Raw genomic sequence first — 25,611 nt, 5'->3', positions numbered from 1 at the left:
GAGGCTATATACAGGGGTTACCGGTACAGAGTCAATGTGGAGGCTATATACAGGGGGTACCGGTACAGAGTCAATGTGGAGGCTATATACAGGGGGTACTGTACAGAGTCAATGTGGAGGCTATATACAGGGGGTACCGTACAGAGTCAATGTGGAGGCTATATACAGGGGGTACTGTACAGAGTCAATGTGGAGGCTATATACAGCGGGTACCGGTACAGAGTCAATGTGGAGGCTATATACAGGGGGTACCGGTACAGAGTCAATGTGGAGGCTATATACAGGGGGTACCAGTACAGAGTCAATGTGGAGGCTATATACAGGGGGTACCGGTACAGAGTCAATGTGGAGGCTATATACAGGGGGTACCGTACAGAGTCAATGTGGAGGCTATATACAGGGGGTACCGTACAGAGTCAATGTGGAGGCTATATACAGGTGGTACCGGTACAGAGTCAATGTGGAGGCTATATACAGGGGGTACCGGTACAGAGTCAATGTGGAGGCTATATACAGGGGGTACCGGTACAGAGTCAATGTGGAGGCTATATACAGGGTTGGTTTCCATCAGCATGTTAAATGTGCAACCAGGGGGGAAAAAAACTCTAGACCACCTTCACTCCACACACAGAGACACGTACAAAGCTCTCTCACGTCCTCCATTTGTTAAATCTGACCATAATTCTATCCTCATGATTCCTGCTTACAAGCTAAAATTCAATAAAAAAGTGGTCAGATGAAGCAGATGCTAAGCTACAGGAATGTTTTTCTAGCACAGACTGGAATATTTTCCGGGATTCTTCCAATGGCATTTAGGAGTACACCACATCAGTCATTGGCTTCATCAATAAGTGCATCCATGACGTCATCCCCACAGTGATTGTACATACATACCCCAACCAGAAGCCATGGATTACAGGCAACATTCCCACTGAGCTAAAGGCTAGAGCTGCCGTAATCAAGGAGCGGGACTTTAATAAGGAAGCTTATAAGAAATCCCGCTACGCCCTCCGACGAACCATCAAACAGGCAAAGTGTCAATACAGGACTAAGATGGAATCATACTACACCGGCTCCTCTCCTACTACACCGGCTCCAACGCTCGTCGGATGTGGCAGGGCCATGTTGATCTCCTACTACACCGGCTCCAACGCTCGTCGGATGTGGCAGGGCCATGTTGATCTCCTACTACACCGGCTCCAACGCTCGTCGGATGTGGCAGGGCCATGTTGATCTCCTACTACACCGGCTCCAACGCTCGTCGGATGTGGCAGGACCATGTTGATCTCCTACTACACCGGCTCCAACACTCGTCGGATGTGGCAGGGCATGTTGATCTCCTACTACACCGGCTCCAACGCTCGTCGGATGTGGCAGGACCATGTTGATCTCCTACTACACCGGCTCCAACGCTCGTCGGATGTGGCAGGACCATGTTGATCTCCTACTACACCGGCTCTAACGCTCGTCGGATGTGGCAGGACCATGTTGATCTCCTACTACACCGGCTCTAACGCTCGTCGGATGTGGCAGGGCCATGTTGATCTCCTACTACACCGGCTCTAACGCTCATCGGATGTGGCAGGGCCATGTTGATCTCCTACTACACCGGCTCCAACGCTCGTCGGATGTGGCAGGGCATGTTGATCTCCTACTACACCGGCTCCAACGCTCGTCGGATGTGGCAGGACCATGTTGATCTCCTACTACACCGGCTCCAACGCTCGTCGGATGTGGCAGGACCATGTTGATCTCCTACTACACCGGCTCCAACGCTCGTCGGATGTGGCAGGGCCATGTTGATCTCCTACTACACCGGCTCCAACGCTCGTCGGATGTGGCAGGGCCATGTTGATCTCCTCTCCCTCTCTCTAATGCCTTTATTGATTTATTTACTATTTGTTGACTCATTGTTGACTGTGTTGTCTACTTCCTGTGTTGACAGGAAACAACTCTCAGGACAGCAGCATCGTGGAAAAGGAGGATCTTCCTGTTCCTCAGAACGTCAAGATCACCAACATCACCTGTGACTCCTTCAAGATCAACTGGGACATGGAGTGTAGAGCCAAGGACCGCATCACTAACTACTTCATAGACCTCAACAAGAAGGAGCATAACAACTCTAACAAGTTCAAACACAAGGTTAGATACAGTCCATCATATAGTTCAAACACAAGGTTAGATACAGTCCATCATATAGTTCAAACACAAGGTTAGATACAGTCCATCATATAGTTCAAACACAAGGTTAGATACAGTCCATCATATAGTTCAAACACAAGGTTAGATACAGTCCATCATATAGTTCAAACACAAGGTTAGATACAGTCCATCATATAGTTCAAACACAAGGTTAGATACAGTCCATCATATAGTTCAAACACAAGGTTAGATACAGTCCATCATATAGTTCAAACACAAGGTTAGATACAGTCCATCATATAGTTCAAACACAAGGTTAGATACAGTCCATCATATAGTTCAAACACAAGGTACATCAATACAGTCCATCATATAGTTCAAACACAAGGTACACAAGGTCCCCATGTGCAGTTACAAACCGTAGTCTGGCTTTTTTATGGTGGTTTTGGAGCAGTGGCTTCTTCCTTGCTGAGCGGCCTTTCAGGTTGTGTCGATATAGGACTCGTTTTACTGTGGATATAGATACTTTTGTACCTGTTTCCTCCAGCATCTTCGCAAGGTCCTTTGCTGTTGTTCTGGGATTGATTTGCACTTTTCTCACCAAAGTACGTTCATCTCTAGGAGACAGAACGCGTCTCCTTCCTGAGCAGTATGATGGCTGCGTGGTCCCATGGTGTTTATACTTGCGTACTATTGTTTGTACAGATGAACGTGGTCCCTTCAGGCATTTGGAAATTGCTCCCAAAGATGAACCAGACTTGTGGAGGTCTACAAACAAAGTCTTGGCTGATTTATTTTTATTTTCCGATGATGTTAAGCAAAGAGGCACTGAGTTTGAAGGTGGGCCTTGAAATACATCCACAAATACACCTCCCATTGACTCAAATGGTGTCAATTAGCCTATCAGAAGCTTCTAAAGCCATGACTCCATTTTCTGGAATTTCCCAAGCTGTTTAAAGGCACAGTCAACTTAGTGTATGTAAACTTCTGACTCACTGGAATTGTGATACAGTGAATTATAAGTGAAATAATCTGTCTGTAAACAAATGTTGGGAAAATTTCTTGTGTCATGCACAAAGTAGATGTCCTAACCGACTTGCCAAAACTGTAGTTTGTTAACAAGAAATGTGTGGAGTGGTTGAAAAACGAGTTTTAATGACTCCAACCTAAGTGTATGTAAACTTCCGACTTCAACTGTATGTGTATGTATCACTATCCCTACTAGAACTCTGACCTTTGTGTTCTGCTCTCACTGATGTGATCTATCCCTACTAGAACTCTGACATTTGGGTTCTGCTCTCACTGATGTGATCTATCCCTACTAGAACTCTGACCTTTGGGTTCTGCTCTCACTGATGTGATCTATCCCTAATAGAACTCTGACCTTTGGGTTCTGCTCTCACTGATGTGATCTATCCCTAATAGAACTCTGACCTTTGGGTTCTGCTCTCACTGATGTGATCTATCCCTACTAGAACTCTGACCTTTGGGTTCTGCTCTCACTGATGTGATCTATCCCTAATAGAACTCTGACCTTTGGGTTCTGCTCTCACTGATGTGATCTGTCTCTACTAGAACTCTGACCTTTGGGTTCTGCTCTCACTGATGTGATCTATCCCTACTAGAACTCTGACCTTTGGGTTCTGCTCTCACTGATGTGATCTGTCTCTACTAGAACTCTGACCTTTGGGTTCTGCTCTCACTGATGTGATCTATCCCTACTAGAACTCTGACCTTTGGGTTCTGCTCTCACTGATGTGATCTGTCTCTACTAGAACTCTGACCTTTGGGTTCTGCTCTCACTGATGTGATCTATCCCTACTAGAACTCTGACCTTTGGGTTCTGCTCTCACTGATGTGATCTATCACTAATAGAACTCTGACCTTTGGGTTCTGCTCTCACTGATGTGATCTATCCCTAATAGAACTCTGACCTTTGGGTTCTACTCTCACTGATGTGATCTGTCCCTACTAGAACTCTGACCTTTGGGTTCTAGTCTCACTGATGTGATCTGTCCCTACTAGAACTCTGACCTTTGGGTTCTAGTCTCACTGATGTGATCTGTCCCTACTAGAACTCTGACCTTTGGGTTCTGCTCTCACTGATGTGATCTATCCCTAATAGAACTCTGACCTTTGGGTTCTGCTCTCACTGATGTGATCTATCCCTACTAGAACTCTGACCTTTGGGTTCTGCTCTCACTGATGTGATCTATCCCTAATAGAACTCTGACCTTTGGGTTCTGCTCTCACTGATGTGATCTATCCCTAATAGAACTCTGACCTTTGGGTTCTACTCTCACTGATGTGATCTGTCCCTACTAGAACTCTGACCTTTGGGTTCTAGTCTCACTGATGTGATCTGTCCCTACTAGAACTCTGACCTTTGGGTTCTAGTCTCACTGATGTGATCTATCCCTACTAGAACTCTGACCTTTGGGTTCTGCTCTCACTGATGTGATCTATCCCTAATAGAACTCTGACCTTTGGGTTCTGCTCTCACTGATGTGATCTATCCCTAATAGAACTCTGACCTTTGGGTTCTAGTCTCACTGATGTGATCTATCCCTAATAGAACTCTGACCTTTGGGTTCTAGTCTCACTGATGTGATCTATCCCTACTAGAACTCTGACCTTTGGGTTCTAGTCTCACTGATGTGATCTATCCCTAATAGAACTCTGACCTTTGGGTTCTGCTCTCACTGATGTGATCTATCCCTAATAGAACTCTGACCTTTGGGTTCTGCTCTCACTGATGTGATCTATCCCTACTAGAACTCTGACCTTTGGGTTCTGCTCTCACTGATGTGATCTATCACTAATAGAACTCTGACCTTTGGGTTCTGCTCTCACTGATGTGATCTATCCCTAATAGAACTCTGACCTTTGGGTTCTGCTCTCACTGATGTGATCTATCCCTAATAGAACTCTGACCTTTGGGTTCTGCTCTCACTGATGTGATCTATCCCTAATAGAACTCTGACCTTTGGGTTCTGCTCTCACTGATGTGATCTGTCCCTACTAGAACTCTGACCTTTGGGTTCTGCTCTCACTGATGTGATATATCCCTACTAGAACTCTGACCTTTGGGTTCTGCTCTCACTGATGTGATCTATCCCTAATAGAACTCTGACCTTTGGGTTCTGCTCTCACTGATGTGATCTATCCCTAATAGATCTCTGACCTTTGGGTTCTGCTCTCACTGATGTGATCTATCCCTACTAGAACTCTGACCTTTGGGTTCTGCTCTCACTGATGTGATCTATCACTAATAGAACTCTGACCGTTGGGTTCTGCTCTCACTGATGTGATCTATCCCTAATAGAACTCTGACCTTTGGGTTCTGCTCTCACTGATGTGATCTGTCCCTACTAGAACTCTGACCTTTGGGTTCTGCTCTCACTGATGTGATATATCCCTACTAGAACTCTGACCTTTGGGTTCTGCTCTCACTGATGTGATCTATCACTAATAGAACTCTGACCTTTGGGTTCTGCTCTCACTGATGTGATCTATCCCTAATAGAACTCTGACCTTTGGGTTCTGCTCTCACTGATGTGATCTATCCCTAATAGATCTCTGACCTTTGGGTTCTGCTCTCACTGATGTGATCTATCCCTAATAGAACTCTGACCTTTGGGTTCTGCTCTCACTGATGTGATCTATCACTAATAGAACTCTGACCTTTGGGTTCTGCTCTCACTGATGTGATCTATCCCTAATAGAACTCTGACCTTTGGGTTCTGCTCTCACTGATGTGATCTATCCCTAATAGAACTCTGACCTTTGGGTTCTGCTCTCACTGATGTGATCTATCCCTACTAGAACTCTGACCTTTGGGTTCTGCTCTCACTGATGTGATATATCCCTACTAGAACTCTGACCTTTGGGTTCTGCTCTCACTGATGTGATCTGTCCCTACTAGAACTCTGACCTTTGGGTTCTGCTCTCACTGATGTGATCTATCCCTAATAGAACTCTGACCTTTGGGTTCTGCTCTCACTGATGTGATATATCCCTAATAGAACTCTGACCTTTGGGTTCTGCTCTCACTGATGTGATCTATCCCTACTAGAACTCTGACCTTTGGGTTCTGCTCTCACTGATGTGATCTATCCCTACTAGAACTCTGACCTTTGGGTTCTGCTCTCACTGATGTGATCTATCCCTACTAGAACTCTGACCTTTGGGGTCTGCTCTCACTGATGTGATCTATCCCTACTAGAACTCTGACCTTTGGGTTCTGCTCTCACTGATGTGATCTATCCCTACTAGAACTCTGACCTTTGGGTTCTGCTCTCACTGATGTGATCTATCCCTAATAGAACTCTGACCTTTGGGTTCTGCTCTCACTGATGTGATCTATCCCTACTAGAACTCTGACCTTTGGGTTCTGCTCTCACTGATGTGATCTATCCCTAATAGAACTCTGACCTTTGGGTTCTAGTCTCACTGATGTGATCTATCCCTAATAGAACTCTGACCTTTGTGTTCTGCTCTCACTGATGTGATCTATCTCTAATAGAACTCTGACCTTTGGGTTCTGCTCTCACTGATGTGATCTATCCCTACTAGAACTCTGACCTTTGGGTTCTGCTCTCACTGATGTGATCTATCCCTACTAGAACTCTGACCTTTGGGTTCTGCTCTCACTGATGTGATCTATCCCTACTAGAACTCTGACCTTTGGGTTCTAGTCTCACTGATGTGATCTATCCCTACTAGAACTCTGACCTTTGGGTTCTAGTCTCACTGATGTGATCTATCCCTAATAGAACTCTGACCTTTGGGTTCTGCTCTCACTGATGTGATCTATCCCTACTAGAACTCTGACCTTTGGGTTCTAGTCTCACTGATGTGATCTATCCCTAATAGAACTCTGACCTTTGGGTTCTGCTCTCACTGATGTGATCTATCCCTACTAGAACTCTGACCTTTGGGTTCTGCTTTCAATGATGTGATGGTCCAGATCAGCTGTTAATCCCTTAAGCCTCCAGTAGCATTTCTGAGCCTTTCTACAGGGTAGTGGCTAGTGGATAGTGGATAGTGGGTAATAGCTAAGACTGTAGAGGCTAGTGGATAGTGTGTAGTGGGTAATAGCTAACACTGTAGAGGATAGTGGATAGTGGGTAATAGCTAAGACTTGAGAGGCTAGTGGATAGTGGATAGTGCGTAGTGGGAAATAGCTAAGACTGTAGAGGCGAGTGAGTAGTGCGTAGTAGGAAATAGCTAAGACTGTAGAGGCTAGTGAGTAGTGCGTAGTAGGAAATAGCTAAGACTGTAGAGGCTAGTGGATAGTGCGTAGTGGGTAATAGCTAAGACTGTAGAGGCTAGTGGATAGTGGGTAATAGCTAAGACTGTAGTGGAAGGTGGATAGTGGATAGTGTGTAGTGGGTAATAGCTAAGACTGTAGTGGATAGTGGGTAGTGCATAGTGGGTAATTGCTAAGACTGTAGTGTATAGTGCGTAGTGGGTAATAGCTAAGACTGTAGAGGATAGTGGATAGTGTATAGTGGGTAATAGGTAAGACTGTAGAGGCTAGTGGATAGTGTGTAGTGGGTAATAGCTAAGACTGTAGAGGATAGTGGATAGTGTATAGTGGGTAATAGCTAAGACTGTAGAGGCTAGTGGGTAGTGCGTAGTGGGTAATAGGTAAGACTGTAGTGGATAGTGTGTAGTGGGTAATAGGTAAGACTGTAGTGGATAGTGCGTAGTGGGTAATAGGTAAGACTGTAGAGGATAGTGGATAGTGTGTAGTGGGTAATAGCTAAGACTGTAGTGGATAGTGGGTAGTGCATAGTGAGTAATTGCTAAGACTGTAGTGTATAGTGTGTAGTGGGTAATAGCTAAGACTGTAGAGGATAGTGGATAGTGTGTAGTGGGTAATACCTAAGACTGTAGTGGATAGTGGGTAGTGCATAGTGGGAAATTGCTAAGACTGTAGTGTATAGTGCGTAGTGGGTAATAGCTAAGACTGTAGAGGATAGTGGATAGTGTATAGTGGGTAATAGCTAAGACTGTAGAGGCTAGTGGTGTAGTGCGTAGTGGGTAATAGGTAAGACTGTAGTGGATAGTGTGTAGTGGGTAATAGGTAAGACTGTAGTGGATAGTGCGTAGTGGGTAATAGGTAAGACTGTAGAGGCTAGTGGATAGTGCGTAGTGGGTAATAGCTAAGACTGTAGAGGATAGTGGATAGTGGATAGTGGGTAAGACTGTAAGACTGTAGATACCAGTGGGTAATGAATAGTTAGACTGTAGAGACCAGTGGGTAATGAATAGTTAGACTGTAGAGACCAGTGGGTAATGAATAGTAAGACTGTAGAGACCAGTGGGTAATGAATAGTTAGACTGTAGAGACCAGTGGGTAATGAATAGTAAGACTGTAGAGACCAGTGGGTAATGAATAGTAAGACTGTAGAGACCAGTGGGTAATGAATAGTAAGACTGTAGAGACCAGTGGGTAATGAATAGTTAGACTGTAGAGACCAGTGGGTAATGAATAGTTAGACTGTAGAGACCAGTGGGTAATGAATAGTTAGACTGTAGAGACCAGTGGGTAATGAATAGTTAGACTGTAGAGACCAGTGGGTAATGAATAGTAAGACTGTAGAGACCAGTGGGTAATGAATAGTTAGACTGTAGAGACCAGTGGGTAATAGTTATACTGTAGAGACCAGTGGGTAATGAATAGTTAGACTGTAGAGACCAGTGGGTAATGAATAGTTAGACTGTAGAGACCAGTGGGTAATGAATAGTTAGACTGTAGAGACCAGTGGGTAATGAATAGTAAGACTGTAGAGACCAGTGGGTAATGAATAGTTAGACTGTAGAGACCAGTGGGTAATAGTTATACTGTAGAGACCAGTGGGTAATGAATAGTTAGACTGTAGAGACCAGTGGGTAATGAATAGTTAGACTGTAGAGACCAGTGGGTAATGAATAGTTAGACTGTAGAGACCAGTGGGTAATGAATAGTTAGACTGTAGAGATCAGTGGGTAATGAATAGTAAGACTGGTCTTTCTCTGCAACACATTTGATATTTCTCTTTGATGTTTCATGTCCCACTGCTGTAATGCATGCTGGTACTAATACATGGCTGTGTAGCAGGTCTGCAGAGAGACACGGGGCTGTAAACTCAGGCATCAGCAACGACATCCACTACATGTTATGTGAGGTGTGAAGTTCACTCACTTTCTCTCAAACCCACACAGACCCACACAAACCTACACAAACCCACACAAACACACACAAACACACACAAACCCACACAGCCACAAACCCACACAAACCCACACAGCCACAAACCCACACAAACCCACACAAACACACACAGCCACAAACCCACACAAACCCACACAACCACAAACCCACACAGATCCACACAAACCCACACAAACCCACACAGCCACAAACCCACACAAACCCACACAAACTTACACAAACCCACACAAACCCACACAGCCACAAACCCACACAGCCACAAACCCACACAAACCCACACAGCCACAAACCCACACAGACCCACACAAACTTACACAAACCCACACAGCCACAAACACACACAAACCCACACAAACCCACACAGCCACAAACACACACAAACACACACAGCCACAAACACACACAAACACACACACACCACAAACCCACACAAACCCACACAAACCCACACAAACCCACACAAACACACACAAACACACACACAAACCACAAACACACACACACAAACACACACACACACACAGCCACAAACCCACACAAACACACACAAACACACAGCCACAAACCCACACAAACAAACACAAACCCACACAAACACACAGCCACAAACCCACACAAACACACACAAACCCACACAAACCCACACAAACACACACAAACCCACACAAACACACAGCCACAAACACACACAAACCCACACAGCCACAAACCCACACAGCCACAAACCCACACAAACACACACAAACACACACAAACCCACACAAACCCACAAAAACCCACACAAACCCACACAAACACACAGCCACAAACCCACACAAACCCACACAAACACACAGCCACAAACACACACAAACCCACACAAACCCACACAAACACACAGCCACAAACCCACACAAACCCACACAAACACACAGCCACAAACCCACACAGCCACAAACCCACACAAACCCACACAGCCACAAACCCACACAGACCCACACAAACACACAGCCACAAACCCACACAGCCACAAACCCACACAAACCCACACAGCCACAAACCCACACAGCCACAAACCCACACAGACCCACACAAACTTACACAAACCCACACAAACCCACACAGCCACAAACCCACACAAACACACACAAACCCACACAAACTTACACAAACCCACACAAACCCACACAGCCACAAACCCACACAGACCCACACAAACTTACACAAACCCACACAGCCACAAACACAGACAAATCCACACAAACCCACACAGACCCACACAAACTTACACAAACCCACACAGTCACAAACCCACACAAACACACACAAACCCACACAGCCACAAACCCACACAAACCCACACAAACACACACAGCCACAAACCCACACAGCCACAAACCCACACAAACCCACACAAACCCACACAAACCCACACAGCCACAAACCCACACAAACCCACACAAACACACACAAACCCACAATGACCCACACAGCCACAAACCCACACAAACCCACACAAACACACACAAACCCACACAGCCACAAACCCACACAGCCACAAACCCACACAGCCACAATCACACACAAACCCACACAAACCCACACAAACACACAAAAACACACAGCCACAAACCCACACAAACACACACAAACCCACACAAACACACACAAACCCACACAGACCCACACAGCCACAAACCCACACAAACACACACAAACACACACACAGCCACAAACCCACACAAACCCACACAAACCCACACAGCCACAAACACACACAAACACACACAACAAACACACACAAACACACACAAACACCCACACAAACACACACAGCCACAAACCCACACAAACCCACACAAACACACACAAACCCACACAAACACACACAAACCCACACAAACACACAGCCACAAACCCACACAAACCCACACAAACACACAGCCACAAACCCACACAAACCCACACAAACACACAGCCACAAACCCACACAAACCCACACAAACACACAGCCACAAACCCACACAGCCACAAACCTACACAAACCCACACAGTCACACACTGATGCACTAATGTTACTTCTGCCTGTCATGATAATCTGTTGTGAATGTGTTGTAATGTTTTAAAACATGTTGGACCCCAGGAAGAGAAGCTGCTGCCTTGGCAGGAACTAATGGGGATCCATAATAAACCCCAGGAAGAGTAGCTGCTGCCTTGGCAGGAACTAATGGGGATCCATAATAAACCCCAGGAAGAGTAGCTGCTGCCTTGGCAGGAACTAATGGGGATCCATAATAAACCCCAGGAAGAGTAGCTGCTGCCTTGACAGGAACTAATGGGGATCCATAATAAACCCCAGGAAGAGTAGCTGCTGCCTTGACAGGAACTAATGGGGATCCATAATAAACCCCAGGAAGAGAAGCTGCTGCCTTGGCAGGAACTAATGGGGATCCATAATAAACCCCAGGAAGAGTAGCTGCTGCCTTGGCAGGAACTAATGGGGATCCATAATAAACCCCAGGAAGAGTAGCTGCTGCCTTGGTAGGAACTAATGGGGATCCATAATAAACCCCAGGAAGAGTAGCTGCTGCCTTGACAGGAACAAATAACTAATGGGGATCCATAATAAACCCCAGGAAGAGAAGCTGCTGCCTTGGCAGGAACTAATGGGGATCCATAATAAACCCCAGGAAGAGTAGCTGCTGCCTTGGCAGGAACTAATAGGGATCCATAATAAACCCCAGGAAGAGTAGCTGCTGCCTTGGCAGGAACTAATGGGGATCCATAATAAACCCCAGAAAGAGTAGCTGCTGCCTTGACAGGAACAAATAACTAATGGGGATCCATAATAAACCCCTGGAAGAGAAGCTGCTGCCTTGGCAGTGTCATGACGTTGCCTGCGTGGGTATAGCAAACCCCATCCCCCTCTCCCTGCCTCCCCCTTTGCTCCTTCAACCCATGCTGTGATCACAGAGAGACGTTGTAAATTCCTGAGGATCTCCTCATGGCTAAACAGTATTAAGAGAGAGGGTAAACTTTCAGGACAAAGGAATTCTCTTCCACCTCACAGAACTTAAGGTACGAACAGATTTCATGTTCCGGAAAAAGAATTAAAGGCCGGTGAGGAGTCCAGCTATTAACAAGTCCATTTGTCCTCATGTGAGAAACTCAGGAGAGACTGTGGGCCCACATTACCATACCGCTGTTTATATAATAACCTCAGATATGAAGTTTACATCTGTGTGTTGTATAAAATGAATGAGTGAGTATGATACTGTTTGTATAATTGTGTAATATGATGTTGAACTGTTTAATGAAGGAAATACAACTCCCGGTTGTATTTGAACTAAATCCAAGGACCGCCCCTGAGCCAGTTCGGTCAGAGACCATGGGACCACCCCTCTCTGCTATCTGAATAAAAGCCAACTTTAAGAAATTACCAAACCAGACCATGTTTCTCTCAATCACGAGAGGACAAAGGTTGAGACCATGTTATCCTCCAAGGAGGAGAACGAAGGTTGAGTAGAATTACTTTCTATACCACGTGGTTAAAACTCTTATACCAATAATAACAGGTTTTGATATTGATTACTAGTCTGCAGCTAGGAATTCTGTATCATTGAACGCGAAGAAAGACAACCGCCGAAACAATCATTCTTTAACGAATGTCCCTCAGAACAATCCACAACCGAGACAGAACTTCACTCCAACCAAAACGAACTTTTCTCCAACGACCAAGGCGACACACACACTGGACGTAACTATATATATATTGATTGCAATTGTTCCCGAATGAGTGAGCGTTCATTTGTAAGGATTAGCATGTCAATTGTTATAATTATGGACTCTGTAGTGAATTCTTAGTCGAACGCAACTTTCCCTTTGTCTAACAGCCGCCATGCCGGTTTAGCCCACTAGGGCATATTCCTTCCACCATTTCATGTAACTATTTTAAGTTTGTTTGTTTATGCATTTCTGTGAATTAATTAGTTAGTAATAAATAAATGATTTAAGACAATTGATGTATGGATGACTCATAGTGAAGACTGGGTTCGTGCAGATCAACGATTTACGACGTTTGGAATGAGACTGACGTAAGGTAGAGTAAATAAATCATTAATTAGAGGACTATTGATCAGATAGGAAAATATCTGAAAGGTTATATTGGGAAATAATAACCTTGTAATCTAATAACTTTCCCTGGTGCCCTCGAATTCATAGTTAATTAGTTACGTTATTACTCAAGTGGTCGCGTAACCCCTAATTATAGGAATCTATGATAAAAACTATAAGTCTTCAATTTAACGGTACCAAAGACACGACAGCAGGAACTAATGGGGATCCATAATAAACCCCAGGAAGAGTAGCTGCTGCCTTGACAGGAACAAATAACTAATGGCGATCCATAATAAACCCCAGGAAGAGAAGCTGCTGCCTTGGCAGGAACTAATGGGAATCCATAATAAATACCAGGAAGAGTAGCTGCTGTCTTGACAGGAACTAATGGGGATCCATAATAAACCCCAGGAAGAGTAGCTGCTGGCTTGGCAGGAACTAATGGGGATCCATAATAAACCCCAGGATGAGTAGCTGCTGCCTTGGCAGGAACTAATGGGGATCCATAATAAACCCCAGGAAGAGTAGCTGCTGCCATGGCAGGAACTAATGGGGATCCATAATAAACCCCAGGAAGAGTAGCTGCTGCCATGACAGGAAGTAATGGGGATCCATAATAAACCCCAGAAAGAGTAGCTGCTGCCTTGGTTGTCTGTCCTTGTGTATCAGGATGTCCCCACTAAGCTGGTTGTCTGTCCCTGTGTTTCAGGATGTCCCCACTATAATGGTTGTCTGTCCCTGTGTTTCAGGATGTCTGTCTCCACTAAGCTGGTTGTCTGTCCCTGTGTTTCAGGATGTCCCCACTATAATGGTTGTCTGTCCCTGTGTTTCAGGATGTCTGTCTCCACTAAGCTGGTTGTCTGTCCCTGTGTTTCAGGTTGTCCCCACTAAGCTGTTTGTCTGTCCCTGTGTTTCAGGTTGTCCCCACTAAGCTGGTTGTCTGTCCCTGTGTTTCAGGATGTCCCCACTAAGCTGGTGGCGAAGGCGGTGCCACTGCCCATGACAGTGAGAGGACACTGGTTCCTGAGCCCCAGGACAGATTACACTGTAGCTGTCCAGACGGCCTCCAAACGGAGTGACGGGAACTATGCTGTCTCTGAATGGAGTGAGATCATTGAATTCTACACTGCAGGTGAGAACAAGGGGAGGAGAGAGGGGGTGGAGAAACAGAAAAGAAAGAGTGATGAGATAGAGAGGGAAACGGGAGAGGGAGTGCATGAAGATATAGAGAGAGATGGAGGGAGAATTAGAGAGAGCTGGTGGGAGAGAGAGTTTAATTAAGGGAAGAACCGTGTCAATGTGCAGACAGACAGCTGATGGTTTAGAGTTAAATAGCAGCAGAGATGTGACAGTGATTTCTTGATGGAGGACTAGAATAGCACCAAAGTCATCGTCATAGAGACAGACGGCTCCAATCTTCCAGGGTCACAACAACCAACTGACAACCAACTGGCAACCAAATGACAACTTCCTCAGGTTTTAATCCCCTGTGGAATGGCTTAGCAAAAAGTGCAAGTTTGGTCTGTTTCAAGCAGACCACCATAGTCCCTGTGCCCGAGAACACAAAGGCAACCTGCCTAAATGACTACTGACCAGTAACACTCACGTCCTAAGCCATGAAGTGCTTTGAAAGGCTGGTAATGACTCACATAAGCACCATTATCCCAGAAACCCTGACCCACTCCAATTTGCATACCGCCCAAACAGATCCACAGATGATGCAATCTCTATTGCACTCCACACTGCCCTTTCCCACCTGGACAAAAGGAACACTTATGTGAGAATGCTATTCATTGAGTACAGCTCAGCGTTCAACACCATTGTGCCCTCAAAGCTCATCACTAAGCTAAGGATCCTGGGACTAAACACCTGCCTCTGCAACTGGATCCTGGGCTTCCTGACGGGTCGCCCCCAGGTGGTGAGGGTAGGTAGCAACACATATGCCACGCTGATCCTCAACACCGGGGCCCCTCAGGGGTGCGTGCTCAGTCCCCTCCTGTACTCCCTGTTCACCCACGACTGCATGGCCAGGCACGACTCCAACACCATCATAAAGTTTGCTGATGACACAACAGCGATAGGCCTCATCACCGACAACGACGAGAAAGCCTATAGGGAGGAGGTCAGAGACCTGGCCGGGTGGTGCCAGAATAACAACCTCTCCCTCAACGTAACCAAGACTCAGGAGATGATTGTGGACTACAGGAAAAGGAGGACCGAGCACGCCCCCATTCTCATCGACGGGGCTGTAGTGGAGCAGATCTTTAAGTTCCTTGGTGTCTACATCACCAACAAACTAGAATGGTCCAAACACACCAAGACAGTCGTGAAGAGGGCACGACAAAACCTATTCCCCCTCAGGAAACTAAAAAGATTTGGCATGGGTCCTCAGATCCTCAAAAGGTTCTACAGCTGCACCATCGAGAGCATCCTTACTGGTTGCATCACTGCCTGGTATGGCAACTGCTCGGCCTCCGACCGCAAGGCACTACAGAGGGTAGTGCATACGGCCCAGTACATCACTGGGGCCAAGCTTCCTGCCATCCAGGACCTCTAACCCAGGCGGCGTCAGAGGATTGTCAAAGACCCCAGCCACCCCAGTCATAGACTGTTCTCTCAACTACCGCATGGCAAGCAGTACCGGAGTGCGAAGTCTAGGACAAAAAGGCTTCTCAACAGTTTTGAGCCATAAGCCATAAGACTCCTGAACAGCTAATCAAATGGCTACCCCGGACTATCTACATTGTCTGCCCCTCAACCCCTCTTTTACGCTGCTGCTACTCTCTGTTTATCATATATGCACAGTCACTTTAACTATACATTCATGTACATATGTACATACTACCTCAATTGGCCCGACCAACCAGTGCTCCAGCACATTGGCTTACCGGGCTATCTGCATTGTGTCCCGCCACCCACCACCCACCACCCGCCAACCCCTCTTTACATGTACATACTACCTCAATCAGCCTGACTAACCGGTGTCTGTATGTAGCCTCGCTACTTTTATAGCCTCGCTACTGTATATAGCCTGTCTTTTTACTGTTGTTTTATTTCTTTACTTACCTATTGTTCACCTAATACCTTTTTTGCACTATTGGTTAGAGCCTGTAAGTAAGCATTTCACTGTAAGGTCTACTACACCTGTTGTATTCAGCATTTCACTGTAAGGTCTACTACACCTGTTGTATTCAACATTTCACTGTGAGGTCTACTACACCTGTTGTATTGAGCGCACGTGACAAACAAACTTTGATTTGATTCAAAAAACTATTATTATATATTTTTTCCACAGACTACTCTACTGTGCATCTGACCCAGTTGCTGGAGAAGGCCGAGGGGATAGCTGGTAGGATGTTGAGATTCTCAGTGTTTTATCGGAACCAGCAGAAGGACTACTTCAACAAAACGAGGTACGTACAGCATTTTCTCTCAACCTTTAAAAGCTGAACAGCTTTCTATTGGTAATGAGAGAGTAGATGATAGTATTGAATTGATACTAATATTGGTAATAGTATTGTGTTGATAATAGTATTGACAATAGTATTGATAATAGTATTGTATTGATAATAGTATTGTGTTGATAATAGTATTGGTAATTGTATTGTATTCACAATAGTATTTGGTAGTAGTTTTGATAATAGTATTGGTAATGGTATTGTATTGATGGTAGTATTGATAATAATATTGGTAATAGTATTGTATTGATAATAGTATTGGTAATGGTATTGTATTCTTAATAGTATTGGTAATAGTATTGTATTGATAATAGTATTGGTAATAGTATTGTATTCTTAATAGTATTGTAATTATTGGTAATAGTATTGGTAATAGTATTGTATTGATAATAGTATTGGTAATAGTATTGTATTGGTAATAGTATTGTATTGATAATAGTATTGGTAATGGTATTGTATTCTTAATAGTATTGGTAATAGTATTGTATTCATAATAGTTTTTGGTAATAGTATTGTATTGATAATAGTATTGGTAATGGTATTTTATTGGTAATAGTATTGTATTGATATTAGTATTGATAATAGTATTGTATTGATAATATTATTGGTAATATTATTGTATTGATAATAGTATTGATAATAGTATTGTATTGATAATAGTATTGATAACAGTATTGGTAATAGTATTGTATTGATAATAGTATTGGTAATAGTATTGGTAATAGTTTTGTATTGATAATGGTATTTGTAATAGTATTGTATTGATAATAGTATTGGTATTGGTAATAGTATTGTATTGATAATAGTATTGGTAATAGTATTGTATTCATAATAGTATTGGTAATAGTATTGGTAATAGTATTGTATTGATAATAGTATTCGTATTGATAATAGTATTGGTAAAATTATTGTATTCATAATAGTATTGTATTCTTAATAGTATTGGTAATAGTATTGTATTGGTAGTGGTATTGGTAATAGTATTGTATTCTTATTAGTATTGGTAATAGTATTGGTAATAGTGTAGTATTGGTAATAGTATTGTATTGATAATTGTATTGGTAATAGTATTGGTAATAGTATTGTATTGGTAATAGTATTGTATTGATAATTGTATTGGTAATAGTATTGGTAATAGTATTGTATTGGTAATAGTATTGTATTGATAATAGTATTGGTAATAGTGTAGTATTGGTACTAGTATTGTATTGCTAATAATATTGGTAATAGTATTGTGTTGATACTAGTATTGGTAGTAGTATTTGTATTCTTATTAGTATTGGCAATAGTATAGTATTGGTAATAGTATTGTATTCTTATTAGTATTGGTAATAGTATTGGTAATAGTGTAGTATTGGTAATAGTATTGTATTGCTAATAATATTGGTAATAGTATTGTGTTGATACTGGTATTGGTAATAGTATTGTATTCTTATTAGTATTGGTAATAGTATAGTATTGGTAATAGTGTTGTATTGCTAGTAATATTGATAATAGTATTGATAATAGTATTGTATTCTTAATAGTATTGGTAACAATATTGGTAATAGTATTGTATTCTTAATAGTATTGGTAATAATATTGGCAATAGTATTGTATTCTTATTTGTTTTGGTAGTCGTATTGTATTCATAACACTATTGGTAATAGTATTGTATTCTTAATAGTATTGGTAATAATATTGGTAATAGTATTGATTGGTAATAATATTGGTAATAGTATTGCATTGATAATAGTATTGATACTAATATTGGTAATAGTATTGATACTAATATTGGTAATAGTATTGATAATAATATTGGTAATAGTATTGTATTGATAATAGTATTGATAATAATATTGGTAAACGTATTGCATTGATACTAGTATTGATAATACTATTGATAATAGTATTGATGACAGTATTGATAATGGTATTGGTAATAATATTGGTAATATTATTGATAATAGCATTGCTAATAGTATTGGTAATAATATTGGTAATAGTACTGTATTGATGATAGTATTGCTACTAATATTGGTAGTAGTATTGCGTTCTTATTAGTATTGGTAGTAGTATTGTATTCATAACAGTATTGATAATAATGTTGGTAACTGTATTGTATTCATGGGTGGCAGGTATCCTAGTGGTTAGAGTGCTGGACTAGTAACCGTATAAATCTGTCGTTCTGTCCCTGAACAAGGCAGTTAACCCACTGTTCCCCGGTAGGCCGTCATTGTAAATAAGAACTTGTTCTTAACTGACTTGCCTGGTTAAATAAAGGTACAATAATTGTATTGATAATTATATTGCTCTCCTGTGGTCCAGACAACAGCCAGTAACAGACTAATGTAGCACTGAAAATATCTGATCTGGTTTATTATTTATAGTATTATCTCAGATAAAAATATCTGATCTGGTTTATTATTTATAGTATTATCTCAGATAGATCTGATCTGGTTTATTATTTATAGTATTATCTCAGATAGATCTGATCTGGTTTATTATTTATAGTATTATCTCAGATAGATCTGATCTGGTTTATTATTTATAGTATTATCTCAGATAGATCTGATCTGGTTTATTATTTATAGTATTATCTCAGATCTGATCTGGTTTATTATTTATAGTATTATCTCAGATCTGATCTGGTTTATTATTTATAGTATTATCTCAGATCTGATCTGGGTTATTATTTATAGTATTATCTCAGATCTGATCTGGGTTATTATTTATAGTATTATCTCATTATCACAGTGAAGAGCTCTCAGGTCAAAGCCTCTCCTCCTCAGCTCCGGGAGGCGTCCCTTACAGACACGCACAGCGTTCTGCATTATGGAACCTCTGACCTCTCAGTGTCTGTCAAATGATTAAGGTTCTCAAAGGGTGATTCTGTTGAGATACATTCTGACATTCTAAAAGTGATCCGTGGGGAGTAACGAGGAAACGTTTGTGTTCCTAAAAGCTGCTTTTCCTTGTCCTTCAAGCCGGATATAACTAATGGGAAGATGACCTGTTGTAGACTCAGAGTTGTGTTTCCTTGCTGATTGTCTGTCTCTGTGTTTGATAGTGTTTGCACGCTGGTTGATTAACGTGGTCTGGTGTGGTGATAAGCCCCTCTTGTGGTTCCAGAGAGACACTGGCCAACCGGATGCTCCCGGCTGTAAAGGACAACAGTGGCAGCCACGGCTCTCCCATCAGTGGCAAGCTGGAAGGCATCTACTTCAGCTGCAACACGGAGTTCAACACAGGCAAGCCCCCCCAGGACTCCCCCTACGGACGCTACCGCTTCGAGATCCAGGCCGAGGCCCTGTTCCACACCAGGACCAACCTGTACTTCGGGGACTTCTACTGCATGTACACAGCCTACCATTACGTGATCCTGGTGCTGGCCCCAGAGGGCTCCCCAGGGGACCGGTTCTGTAAGGGACGCCTCCCGGAGCTGGACATCTTGGACAACCGCTTCCTGACATGCACCCAGGAGGAGGAGGGGCGGCTGGTGTTCCACCACGCCCAGGATGTGATTCTGGAGGTGATCTACACCGAGCCCGTGGACCTGGCCCTAGGCAGCGTGGAGGAGATCCAAGGACACCAGCTCAGTAGCATGTCCACCATCAATGCTAAGAAGGACCCCAGTTGCAAGACCTGCAACATCAGCGCGGGACGCTAACCGGCTAACTGTGGGGGAGGGGGTGTTACTACTAGGTCCCTGCAGTTCTACGGATAATACAACTTCTCTACCCCTATTGGCTGTGGTGAATCTCTACCCCTATTGGCTGTGGTGATTCTCTAACCCTACTGGCTGTGGTGATTCCCTAACCCTACTGGCTGTGGTGATTCTCTACCCCTACTGGCTGTGGTGATTCTCTACCCCTATTGGCTGTGGTGATTCTCTACCCCTATCGGCTGTGGTGATTCTCTAACCTTATTGGCTGTGGTGATTCTCTACCCCTATTGGCTGTGGTGATTCTCTAACCCTACTGGCTGTAGTGATTCTCTAACCCTATTGGCTGTGGTGATTCTCTAACCCTACTGGCTGTGGTGATTCTCTACCCCTACTGGCTGTGGTGATTCTCTAACCCTACTGGCTGTGGTGATTCTCTAACCCTACTGGCTGTGGTGATTCTCTAACCCTATTGGCTGTGGTGATTCTCTAACCCTACTGGCTGTGGTGATTCTCTAACCCTATTGGCTGTGGTGATTCTCTAATCCTACTGGCTGTGGTGATTCTCTAACCCTATTGGCTGTGGTGATTCTCTAACCCTATTGGCTGTGGTGATTCTCTAACCCTACTGGCTGTGGTGATTCTCTAATCCTACTGGCTGTGGTGATTCTCTAACCCTACTGGCTGTGGTGATTCTCCAATCCTACTGGCTGTGGTGATTCTCTAACCCTACTGGCTGTGGTGATTCTCTAACCCTACTGGCTGTGGTGATTCTCCAATCCTACTGGCTGTGGTGATTCTCCAATCCTACTGGCTGTGGTGATTCTAACAGACGTCAGTCATATTATACAGGTGCAACGTAATGATATGCCGAAGGTAACAACACCTTGACTCAGCTGCTAGAAACGAGCTGTGGTACCAGCTTCAACAAGGCATCATGGATTAGTATTACGTAACATTGTCTTGTAATGGAATGTGATTACTGGATCATTCTAATGTTATCTTGTAATGGAATGTGATTACTGGATCATTCTAATGTTATCTTGTAATGGAATGTGATTACTGGATCATTCTAATGTTATCTTGTAATGGAATGTGATTACTGGATCATTCTAATGTTATCTTGTAATGGAATGTGATTACTGGATCATTCTAATGTTATCTTGTAATGGAATGTGATTACTGGATCATTCTAATGTTATCTTGTAATGGAATGTGATTACTGGATCATTCTAATGTTATCTTGTAATGGAATGTGATTACTGGATCATTCTAATGTTATCTTGTAATGGAATGTGATTACTGGATCATTCTAATGTTATCTTGTAATGGAATGTGATTACTGGATCATTCTAATGTTATCTTGTAATGGAATGTGATTACTGGATGATTCTACGGCAGTGATTCATTCCCGATCGCGGGTTATAGGTAATTGCGTTTTTTAAAGACAAGTTCCTATGGAGCTGACATATGCAGCGTTTACAGTGAATGGGATCTCCACGAATGAAGGAACATTGCCTTTAAAGCCGCAATGGGATGGAATCCCAGCCTGAAGCATGGCAGGTTGCATTATTGCACTGATGTCAGTCTGATGTCATCACGTCCTCGTTGTTGTCTGATGGGTTCTGTGTTATATGTATTGCCATCATTAACAGAAACCACATTATCCTGTGTTCAACATAATAAACAACACAAAACGAAGATAGAAAAAGTTTTATTTTTACTGTGTAAAAGATAAGCGAACCAGACTGTGATCATAGCCAAGAGATAGACTAGAAACATTCTAAACAAAACAACTGTTAAGTCAGTAAATGCTAAATGAGCGTGCGGTAAAGCTAACATTCAAACTGTTATGTCAGTAAATGCTAAATGAGCGTACAGTAAAGCTAACATTCAAACTGTTATGTCAGTAAATGCTAAATGAGCGTGCGGTAAAGCTAACATTCAAACTGTTATGTCAGTAAATGCTAAATGAGCGTGCGGTAAAGCTAACATTCAAACTGTTATGTCAGTAAATGCTAAATGAGCGTGCGGTAAAGCTAACATTCAAACTGTTATGTCAGTAAATGCTAAATGAGCGTACGGTAAAGCTAACATTCAAACTGTTATGTCAGTAAATGCTAAATGAGCGTACGGTAAAGCTAACATTCAAACTGTTATGTCAGTAAATGCTAAATGAGCGTGCGGTAAAGCTAACATTCAAACTGTTATGTCAGTAAATGCTAAATGAGCGTACAGTAAAGCTAACATTCAAACTGTTATGTCAGTAAATGCTAAATGAGCGTGCAGTAAAGCTAACATTCAAACTGGTAAGTCAGTAAATGCTAAATTAGCGTACAGTAAAGCTAACATTCAAACTGGTAAGTCAGTAAATGCTAAATGAGCGTGCGGTAAAGCTAACATTCAAACTGGTAAGTCAGTAAATGCTAAATGAGCGAACAGTAAAGCTAACATTCAAACTGTTATGTCAGTAAATGCTAAATGAGCGTGCGGGAAAGCTAACATTCAAACTGGTATGTCAGTAAATGCTAAATGAGCGTACAGTAAAGCTAACATTCAAACTGGTAAGTCAGTAAATGCTAAATGAGCGTACAGTAAAGCTATCATTCAAACTGTTAAGTCAGTAAATGCTAAATGAGCGTACAGTAAAGCTATCATTCAAACTGTTAAGTCAGTAAATGCTAAATGAGCGTACAGTAAAGCTATCATTCAAACTGTTATGTCAGTAAATGCTAAATGAGCGTACAGTAAAGCTAACATTCAAACTGGTAAGTCAGTAAATGCTAAATGAGCGTGCAGTAAAGCTATCATTCAAACTGTTAAGTCAGTAAATGCTAAATGAGCGTGCGGTAAAGCTAACATTCAAACTGGTAAGTCAGTAAATGCTAGATTAGCGTGCGGTAAAGCTAACATTTAAACTGTTATGTCAGTAAATGCTAAATGAGTGTACAGTAAAGCTAACATTCAAACTGTTATGTCAGTAAATGCTAAATGAGCGTGCGGTAAAGCTAACATTCAAACTGTTAAGTCAGTAAATGCTAAATGAGCGTGCGGTAAAGCTATCATTCAAACTGTTCGTATATCAGAGGATGTGTACAACAGATCCTAACCAGGACGATCAGATAGAAATGTGTCACATTTAACCACAGCTGACTGTAGCACAACAACTCAACAGTTGATGTTGGTTGACATGCAGAGACAAAACAAGATTGAATTCTACTGCAATCAACTGTTACAATCTGACACGGTTCTGATTGTGGATTCTTGATGACAGGGCTGGCTTGCACAGAGTTGAATTTTGAGCCATTTATAGTGGTGTCTCATGCCGTACACTTTTAGAATAAAAGGTGCTATCTAGAACCTAAAATGGATCTTTAACCTTTAAAGAACCCTTTTTGGTTCCAGGTAGAACCCTTTTGGTTCCAGGTAGAACCCTTTTGGTTCCAGGTAGAACCCTTTTTGGTTCCAGGTAGAACCCTTTTTAGGTACCATATACAGTAGGACCCTTTCCACAGAGGGTTCCACATGGAACCCAAAAGGGTATGTGTGGAACCAAAAAGTGTTTTCCCTGGAACCAAAAAGGGTTCCACCTGGAACCAAAAGGGTTCTCCTATGGGGACAGCTGAAGAACCCCATTGGGACCCTTTTTTCTAAGAGTATCCTCAGTTTTGGGTTCACATTGCATCACTCCCAGGTGGCATCAGACACAGATAGTTTCTCATTGAAACCTCTGAGTGGACTGAAGTCATGAGACCTGTCCAAATGAGTCCTCCCCAACTGGCAGATTATAACGTAGAAAAACTATATAATGCACTGGTATGTTATTATAATAAATAAGGTACACCTGTTAGAGGTGTATATATACAGGTGTATTATACAGGTGTTAGAGGAGGGACTCTACACGTCTCATCTCTTTTGATCAAACTGTTTCATGTACCAGGACGTTGGTATGTTGTCACCGTTAGGGCTTTATTCATGTATCCTACCAGGACGTCGGTATGTTGTAACCTTTAAAACAACACCGGCCTCGGTGAGGAATTCAAACTCAGTTGACTAAAACAACACCGGCCTCGGGGTACAAGACTTGAACTTGAGTTGTCAGAGGTTAATGAGGCCAACAGATGGGTTTCTGTACAGCACTTTGTGTCCAAAGGAGAAGCCTGTCCCGGTTCAGAACCCTGTTCCAAATCAATGTATTTATAAAGCCCTTCTTACATCAGCTGATGTCTCAAAGTGCTGTACAGAAACCCAGCCTATAACCCCAAACAGCAAGCAATGCAGGTGTAGAAGCACGGTGGCTAGGAAAAACTCCCTAGAAAGGCCAGAACCTAGGAAGACACCTAGAGAGGAACCAGGTTCTGAGGGGGGGCCAGTCCTCTTCTTGCTGTGCCGGATGGAGATTATAAGAGTTCATGGCCATTAAGGCCAGATCGTTCTTCAAGATGTTGAAACGTTCATAGATGACCAGCAGGGTCAAATAATAATCACAGTGGTCGTAGATGGTGCAACAGGTCAGCACCTCAGGAGTAAATATCAGTTGGCTTTTCATAGCCGAGCATTCAGGGGTCGAGACAACAGAAGAAGCTGCCTGACTGTGCTATGGAGGTTACTCAATGTAACAGCCCCATCTAGTGGCCAGTTATAAACATGGCATGCAGCAGCACGGACTGGCTGCTAAACTAATGGAGATCCTTCATAAATACAAATACAAACATTGACTCAAGGGTTAAAAATCCTTCTTTAACCTGTTCCCCTCCTCTTCATCTACACTGATTGAAATGGATTTAACATGTGACATCAGTAAGGGATCATTGCTTTCACCTGGATTCACCTGGTCCGTCTGTCATTGAAAGAGCAGGTGTTCCTAATGTTTTGTATTCTCAGGGTATGTTACAAATGACAGTCAACCTCATAACTGAACACTATTCAGACATTATGTATGTTGTTATATGGGCCTTCTGTATTTCAAGATGTACATTCTTGGCAAATTGTTAAATAAAATCCCCAAAAGGTATTTAGAACATAATGGATGAAAACACAACCTCAGACTG

General features: G+C 42.8%; 1 protein-coding gene across 2 annotated transcripts in view; it reads left to right on the top strand.

Annotated features, from left to right (window-relative positions):
- Positions 1 to 22,261, top strand: part of phyhiplb (phytanoyl-CoA 2-hydroxylase interacting protein-like b) — a 22,801-nt gene extending 540 nt beyond the window's left edge. Inside the window, exons 2-5 of one of the 2 annotated variants that reach the window (XM_071394824.1) lie at positions 1,946 to 2,142; positions 14,417 to 14,591; positions 16,755 to 16,872; positions 20,029 to 22,261. In XM_071394824.1, coding sequence (XP_071250925.1) covers positions 1,946 to 2,142; positions 14,417 to 14,591; positions 16,755 to 16,872; positions 20,029 to 20,566 — 1,028 coding nt within the window. In that variant the 3' untranslated portion in view covers positions 20,567 to 22,261. Of the gene's footprint in view, positions 1 to 1,945; positions 2,143 to 14,416; positions 14,592 to 16,754; positions 16,873 to 20,010 lie in introns of both variants that reach the window. The other variant, XM_071394823.1, reaches the window with a different exon arrangement.
- Positions 22,262 to 25,611: the final 3,350 nt, after the last annotated feature.

The sequence above is a fragment of the Salvelinus alpinus genome, chromosome 3 (assembly GCF_045679555.1).
Source record: "Salvelinus alpinus chromosome 3, SLU_Salpinus.1, whole genome shotgun sequence".
In the NCBI taxonomy this organism is placed as follows: Eukaryota; Metazoa; Chordata; class Actinopteri; order Salmoniformes; family Salmonidae; genus Salvelinus; species Salvelinus alpinus.
The sequence above is the reverse complement of the archived record's forward strand: the minus strand, read 5'-3'. Positions and strand labels throughout refer to the sequence as shown.